General features: G+C 29.5%; 1 protein-coding gene across 1 annotated transcript; it reads right to left on the bottom strand.

Annotated features, from left to right (window-relative positions):
- Positions 1-3,873: 3,873 nt before the first annotated feature.
- Positions 3,874-8,391, bottom strand: LOC113867656 (serpin-ZXA-like). The gene is made up of 4 exons (XM_027503068.1): positions 8,202-8,391; positions 6,142-6,167; positions 5,619-6,014; positions 3,874-4,671 (listed from the first exon to the last, which is right to left on the bottom strand). Exons 1-4 carry the CDS (start codon positions 8,389-8,391, stop codon positions 3,874-3,876), a joined length of 1,410 nt encoding a protein of 469 aa, XP_027358869.1.
- Between the last annotated feature and the right edge of the window lie 613 nt (positions 8,392-9,004).

The following is a 9,004-nucleotide window of genomic DNA, read 5'->3' as shown; positions in this document are numbered from 1 at the left end:
TTTTACTTTTGTCAACCAAGTTTCAAATTTATTTATTTTTTGGTCATTCAATTAAGTTGTATCTTGTTATTACATTTTCCAACACGGTTTTCTATTGGGCATATGAGAAGAAACCTTTCACGTGAGTAAAGACTGATATATCAATAGTTTTATTTGTAACATAACATATACACTTCTGAAATATTAGGAAAATAAATATGAGGACCCACCTTCATCTTTTGTCACTGACCAACTATATAACTCATTCAATTCAATTGAATGCGCAATAACATTTATATACTTTGGAATATATATGTATTACATATGAAAATACATATTAATATTAGAAGGAACCAGAATATAAAAGTGGGCTCTTGCAACCAAATCTAATTAGGCCATCAAAAGGTATATCTGACCCAATATAGTGATTGCCTGATTAATCAATGAACCCAACATTAGAAGAAATAATTTTTACCAAATACAATACATAATTAGAAGAAATTTAATTAGTTGTTGACCAAATCCAAAGAAGAAAAAAAAAAACATGATCTTCTTCCTATGATTGCAATAACCAGCATGTGGGTACCTTGGACCCATGCTTGCTGTTAATTAACTTGAGCTGTTATATTTAAAGTGAGTACCCCAAACGCTTTAGTGGTTTTATACTTATTGATTGTTCGAAAACACATTCTGTAAATATGAATCAATACAAAAAAGTTATAATTAATAGTATTAAAATAAATATGAAATCATAATACTTAAATATGAATTTAACCAAGCTGATATTAATCTTCGGATTTACATATTATACTGAAAAGCTTTTTCTAAGCATTTTGATGAGTGTCAAGTTATAAGGCAAATTTAAAGACAGTATAATTTCTATGGTTTCTTGATTATCTATGTTGAGTAGGGTCTATCATGGTTCTTACCAACTCTTTAATCCTGATGTCTTTGCCTCCATCAAATAATTGTTGTGATCTACGAAACTCTTGAAAAGAAATTGAATTCATGAAGTTGGTAAAAATCAGCTTATGAAATTTATAAACCCTGTGTTAAATATTTTATGCTTAGGTGATTTATCACTCAAGTTATTATATAAAACATGAAAAAGTTATAGTTAGTGATTAGTGGTGTCAACTCTCTAGTGTCGCCAAACCATTTCTGACCATTGGATAATTGCCATTGAACCTACACATATTGGACTGGTTTTTCATGATTATATCATAGGAATTGTAACAAAAGCATAGGAGAAAAACATTTAGCGAATCAAATGGAAAGCAAATTTAAGTATTTCGTGCAGTAAGATTTCACAATCAAACAGCACTAGCTGAGAAAAGAATTGGGAGGTATAAGGTCTTAATTATGATTAGTCATCTCTATTAGTTGGAATGGGATGGTTTTAGCTTCCTTAATCCACTGTCCATCAACACATTTAATGGTTTAAAATTGATTATGATTGATTTGAATAATTTCATTTTACTAATGAATTGAATACCCCCTTCTCTGAAAACATTGCCTCTTGCTTTTTGGGACATAGAAGTGAAAATCATGCGCACATATGATGTGTAGTTTCCACGTTTCAAACTCTAATCAAACAATAGGAGCCAAAATGTGTACAATTAATAAACTAAGCAAACATTTTTAGAAAACATATTATTTCAAATTAAGTACAATTTATATCTTACAAAATGTAAGCCAAAATATAGGGTGTTACACCTTTCATCTTTTAGTTTCTTTAGTTTTTCCAAAGAGTATTCAAATTTCAAAGAGAGATATGTCGTTTTGTAACTTGCACAAGGACAAATTCCCGTGATGCAAAATGCCCCATTTTCCAATCTAAATCGGCATGTGATAATAGTTATTTTAAGTCACATGTAAGCCACAGCCAAAAAATGGAAAAGGGTTTGTATCTTGTTGAAATCCTAAAGGGTCCACAAAGAAAATAGAAAACAAAAATATATTGAATACCAATTTGATTATAAATTTTAAGGATCCATATAGATAAGACTGATAGAACTTTAAGCAATATTCATGTTGTTCCTGCCTTGGCAAATCAACGAAACAATGATAGTGGCAGGCTACCATACTCTTCATTGTTAAAAATTAACATATTTTTAACTAGTAAAAATACTAGTTAATAATTAAAAATTTTTAAAAAAAATTACATCGAAGATATGTTAAAAATTTTGATGAGAGTAAATTAGTAACTTTTTTAACAAATTTTTCATTTTTAATCAAAATTTTAAGATACTAATTAGTATTTTCTAAAAAAGTTATAACTAAACAAAGTAAATGGCAAATAGTGTACTTTGAGGACCTTGGTCAGCATAATAGAGGAAGATCTAGGATGGTGATGTTGACTATTGCAATTTCATACGTGGTTTTGTAGTGGACAGCACAGAGGAGGGTAATCATTTTCCAACATAAAATAACATCTTAGTCCTATGCTTTGACCTTAGGATGTTCCATGTAACACGCTCAGAATCATCCAGAAATAATAACATTTGTTCTAGAAATTATAGGGTGAAAACGAAGATTGAATGGAACAAGAACAATGTTGTCTTGTATTTCCTTTTCCAATTTAATATAAATTTTTGTGGGTATTTTTCTTTTAGACAAAAGTGAAAAGAGAAGGAAAATATTTGCTCCGAGAACTAAGAATTGTTCAATTCAAGAGATCTGTGTCTGGCCCTATGCATTGGTTGGTTCCTTGGCAGATAGCAAAATCCGTGTGAATGGACTTTAGTCCCCACATTTCAATTTGGTAGGAAGCAAGATTGAATTGAATTGTCCCTTTTCAAAACTTATATCTTCAATGCTCTCTGAATCTGGTGAGCAGCACCCCCATGTGTGACACTCCAATCATATGTTATATGTATAGAATTTAAATGGAATGTCTTTATTTCTTTAATGTATTTTTCATGCTTTGAAAATATTATAGGATCATTTTTTTTCCTGTAAAAATGTGATACGATTAAGTTGATGGTATACAAACCCATTTATAGCCCAATTTAACTCAACTACTTGAAAATCAACTGTATCTTTGGAACAAAAATTTTGACTTTACCTTTGGACCCAAAAAATTCAAACTGTACCTCATACCCAAAAACATAGCTCGCATTACAGACAAGAAACCCGAATTATGTGATATTAAAAAATGAAGTGGACTGTTACTTTCAAATGAAAAAGGAAAACTCATTATTTTCTCACCTGTATATATGTGATGCAAAAAATGAAATATCTAATAGAGCCATTTTGGTTAATAATGAAGTGTTTCATATATTTATTTTTTGCATTATTTATCATAACAATTTTTGTTTTTTTTTTCTAATATAATTGTCATTTGAAGCTTTGATTTAGACACTGAAATTGTGCATTTTAAGAAACTTTTATTTATTAACCTTCAAGGATCTTCTTATTTCTTTGAAGCTATATACATTCTATTTCAATATTAATTTATACCAATGAGAAAAAGGTTGCATATAACAATTTTTCAGTCTTTTGTTTCTAAAATCTAAGAATGGATCCTTTTTATGTGTTTGAAATATCAAGTTTAGATTTTGTGTTCTTCTCTATCTCAATAAATATTAATATATTAGATAAGCTCTATTTACTGTCTATGACCAAAAGACACAAAAAATTGAAATGATGACAATGAGTATCAGAAGCACAAATGCACAATGGCATAATGCATAAAGCAAAAGTATAAAACAAACAATGTATATATTTCATTCTTTATTTTTAAGTATCTTTCTTTTGAAACATAGGATACTTCAATTATTTATACAATTTTCAATCATGGAATGACTTGAATCCACACCAGTTCATCCATCAGTAGCAGAACCAAAAAAGTGATCACATCATGAAAGAAATTATAAATATGCATTCCAACTATCAAGAAACCAAGAGAGGATTGACCACAGCTCCAATGAAAAACACAGCCATTGAAGTTTCTTCCCTTATCATGAAGACAAAAGGATGATCAGCCACAAAGCTTGGTATTGGCATCATGGCACGTTGTTGACTTATAATTACTGCTGTGCTAGCTGAAGCTTCTGTTCCTTCTTCATTGACTTCAATGCATGCCTTATGAAAAATCTTTGAAACATAAAGTTCACTGCTTAAGGGAGAATCTGAAAATTCTGTCAAGTCTCCACTGATCTTGAAAGGTAATGTAAGTCCTAAGTTTTCCATGTCCTCTTTAGCCTCAAAATCAAACGAGAACTTAAATCTTGGGATCCAAAAATTAGGAATATTCACTTTATGTAAGCCAAAATTTTGATTTAAGAATTCCGTGTTTGAATTTAATATATGAATCAAATATGGGAGACCCTCCTTCTCATGTGGAAGAAAGAAATACATGGAGAACGTTAATGGGTTGTTATCACCACTTTGGTAGGGAATTTGAAGTATTTTAAAGGTTTCAAAAGATTTGAAATTATAGTTTACAAATTCAAAGTTGGTCATGAAGGGAACCTTTACTTTCTGTCCATTGAGAAGGTTGAAAGTTTTGGTTTTAGTGTTCGATGCGTCAAACCTTTGATCCAATGGCCATGTTCCTTTGAAGTACATTGCATTGACAAGAATTAGCCTGGTCAATGAAGATAAGGAATTTGCTGGAAGAAGTTCCTTTATTAGTCCATTGGTAGCATTGTCAGCCCACGCATTTACTTCTTCTCTTACTTCGAAAAACTTGTGAAACATAAATACGTTTTATTAGCATAAGAAAAAAGTCCACGTGTTCAAGAATTTCCTCAAAATTGAAAAATAAGGACAATTCTTCAAGCTTTTACCAATACAAGTAAAATTGCAAACTCTTCTGGTCAAAATTTTCAAGAGGGAATCCTCTACACAGAGATTGCCAACCCTACTTGAAAGTTGAAAAGCAATCCTTTTCAAAGGATAAACAACTTTCCATAAGCATAGATTTTATGATGAATCTTTTATAGAAGCTAAGTAATTATAAGAATATAGGGCTGAAAGAGGGTTTTATAGTAAATTAGCATTGCTTCTTTTAAAAATATGGTCAAACTTTTTTTTTTTTTTCAAATCTAGATCAAAATATCAAGCATTAATAGGAGCAGCAAGGTAAATTACACCAAATAAAATTTACCAAACCCTTTCATTAAACAGTTCAACTTTTGTACGATTTCTCCTTACATAGGAATGAAATGCAACAATCATTACTGTTGGTAACTGGCCCAAAATATAACTACTATAACAGCTTTAGAGGATAGTTGACTTGGATGAATATATATAAGAATTTGCGTTTTAGGATTTAGAAATGACTTTTAATTCATACTTGATTTTATGCTTCAACTCTGAACCGATTAACCATTAGACTTTGAAACATGTCTGTGTGATCAGACCAATTTATTCTTGGTTATCTACAATGTTATGATCACACAGACATGTTTCAAAGTCTAATGGATTATAAAAATCATTTTCTGGCATTGGTTTAAAGTTGAGACTTAGGAGTATATAATCAAGTATGAATTATAAACAATTTCTAAATCCTAACATGAAAATGCACACATCATTAATTCAAGCATGAACTGATCTAAAAAACTATGATCTCCATAATCTGTCATGCTTGGCTTGAATATAGATAGACAACAATAAGGATATTGAAAAAGTACCTTGTTTTTGAAGTCAACCTCTTTAACTTGACTTAATCTATAAACTTGTTTGACCACCTCTTCAAATGATTTCTTCAGACCAAAACTTTGCTCCACCCAAGCCCCATTAATGAATGACAAAATAGGACCCCCACTGTGGCTTCCATTTCCCTCAGCAAGCTGTATATAAGAAATAATTTGTGAAGATAATGAATTCACTTCATGTATACTTTCTGATCCTAGAACAGAAAGAAGTTGTTGCAAGGTTTTCCCTTTTGTTCCTACAGCAAGAAGGCTCATTATAATATGCAGAGACAAAGGGGAATAGACAAAGTTTGAACCATTTCCAACTTGTTTCAGCATAGTTTTGTATGCCAATTGCAAGCAGAAATTGGTCTTGAATGAAGCATTGTGCATCTGAAAAGGAGATTCCATTCCAGATTTGGTTAATGTTGATTTCTGATGCTGTTTATGTTATTTGATCTGTTGATTTATATATGCATCTCTTCAAAATGCGAATAATTGATTTTATTTTAAAATGTACCTCACCAATTGCAAGTGCCTTGGTGCCTAAGTTTAATTTATAATAATGTATATCATCATTTTGATTTAAGGCTTTGGTTGACTTTGACTAATGAATTTGTGCACACTACACAAGAAACCTCTTTATCAACTAATCTTCAAGAACCTTTTTTATTAATTTGATATGATAATATAATCCTTAACTTTAATATTGCTACCTATGGTAAAAGATTGTTTTATCTGTAAAATATTTTAGTGTGTTCTTAAAAAATAAACCATATTTTAAAATTAGTTTGTAAATTATTTTGAAAACCACAATGTATAGCTTATTGGATACAATCATATCAAAGAAGTTATTGCAATCATAGAGAGGAACTTCTAATTAAAATATGTACATTAGAAGTGAATTTTTTACAGAAAAAAATATTAAAATACACAAATAGACCAAGCAAGAAAATATTTACCTATCTGAACCTATTTACTCTACTATAAAATTTTTAGTCCAAAATTCGGTTCCCGTGAACAGAATTTGACTTGGGTTTTTTTTCGTTTTTAAATTTTGTTTTATATTTTTACATAATAAAATAAATATTATTACTTAAATTATATTTATATATTTATATTTTTTAAAATAAATATTTATAAGATGTTATTCTAATAAATATTTATAAATATTTTATTAATTATATATAATAAAATAAACTTTATTATTTGAATTATGTTTATATTTTTATATTATTTAAAAATGAATAAAAATAATAATAATATTTATTTTACATGTTTATTAAAATTTATTTTACATATTTATGATAATAAATAATATTTTTGTTTTTCTTATTATATTATTTAATATAATTTTAATTTTTTTTAAATGATATTAATATTATATTCTGAAATTATATTTTTGGTTATTTAATATTATATTTTTATAAAATAAATAAAAGTATTAAATAATAATAAGTTTATTTATTTATTGAGATATTAATTTTTATTAAAATTTATACATAATTATTTATTTAAAAAAATATGTTATTAATATTAATAAACATTATTAAATAATATTATGTATATATATATATATAATTATATATTTAATATAAATTATAAATACTAAAAATTTATAAGTTGCAATGACATTAAAAAAAATTAAAATAATAACAACAACATAAATCAATGACGGAAACTAAAAGCTTGAGTGATATTTGGATATGTATTTCTTGTATGACTAAAGGTGTGACAGTAAGAACAATTTTTTACTCGACTTTATTGTTCTCAAATGTTCATCTTTGTTCTTATCCTACTGAACTAGAGTCGACCCTTTGAAGTTTTTTTCAGTTTTGAATTTAGACACAAAGTTGAGCTCGTATAAGTTGGCCAATAGTCTTCATGTTTGAGTTCTCTAAACTAACATTCATATATCTTACAGGGAGATATGTAGATGTCAAAGTTATGATGTGTGTGTAAGTATGAAGCAAGTACATGCGAGTATGAGATGTGAATTTTTTGGAACTTACCACAATCACACAACATTTTATCTAATTGTACTATAAATCTTCCTACGAGTCAATTTTCTGTCGGATGTTGCGTTTCTTCAACTAAAAATCTAGTGCTTGTTCTGTTAAAGGTAATGACTCTATGAGTATTTATCTTTGACTATACATCTTGAATTACTTTAGTTGCAACCTCCGACTACATATGTTTAGCATTAATCATTGCATCTACTTTTCTGTTTCTCTCAATGAAGAACTTATTACAACAGGTGTATGTTGGCATGACTATGGAGCAAATTGACAAGTTTTTGGTTTTCTTCAAGACCGAATTGATTGACTCCACTAGGTTTGTTGTCATGTGTCTCCAGCATCGTCCGTTGTCCCATGCCAGCGTCCATTTTTTCCTTGGGATGTTGTCCAACCATTGTGCAGCTTTAAGATTATTATATTTTACTATGTTGTAATAGTAAAAGAATCTTGGTTCAGTCATCCTATATACTAAAAAAAAATTATAAATTAAATTAATATAACTAGTTAAGCAATTGTATAAAATATTAATGATAATATAGCTTACATAAAAAATTAAAATTACCCATATTAGCAATATCTTTCTTTAGTGCAGCATTTTTGAATTGTCGCATGAAGTTTTGTGCAATATGTCTAATGCAATAGACATCGACAGAATTGTTTTCCGTCCAACCACTTCCATTTCTGGAGTAAGCACTTCTTATGGCCTCGTGACGATCCGGAATGAGGCACAACCCTCTTGCGGGATTACGCATCTCCTTAAGTTTCTAAAAAAAAAAGAACCATGCATCGTTGGTTTCACCTTCAACCACAGCAAAGACAATGAGAATTATGTTGTTGCGGCCGTCTTACGCAACTACTACTAATAAAGTCCCTTTGTATTTGCCATACAAAAGAGATAGTAACTTCTCAGTTACGCCCAACGCTAGATTCTCTTCTCATTCAAGACATCCCATATACTTTCAAACAAGCTTTCTCTCCTCCTACACAAAGATGTTTTCTGATATTCACGTAGACTAAGAGATAGTGACTTCTCAGTTACGCCCAGCATTGAATTCTTTTCTCATTCAAGTTATCTCATATACTTCCAAACAAGCTTTTTCTCCTCCCAAACAAAGATGCCTTCTGACATTCTCGTAGACAAGAGATAATGACTTTTCAAGAATCCAATACTACTCTCTCATACCAAAGTTTATTTATAAATATGTTCATCCAAAGCTACATGTTTTTATTCAAACCTGCATCCATCTTTATTCTTCATTTCTCTCCGTCTTTACTCTTGTAACAGCCCGACAACTTAATCGGTACTGACGACTGTCCCCACAAACCAACACGAGACTTTTTAGTGTGTTTTGTCCTCACTCGCAC

The sequence above is a fragment of the Abrus precatorius genome, unplaced genomic scaffold (genome assembly GCF_003935025.1).
Source record: "Abrus precatorius isolate BTA unplaced genomic scaffold, Abrus_2018 Scaffold5, whole genome shotgun sequence".
Classification (NCBI taxonomy): domain Eukaryota; kingdom Viridiplantae; phylum Streptophyta; class Magnoliopsida; order Fabales; family Fabaceae; genus Abrus; species Abrus precatorius.
The sequence above is the reverse complement of the archived record's forward strand: the minus strand, read 5'-3'. Positions and strand labels throughout refer to the sequence as shown.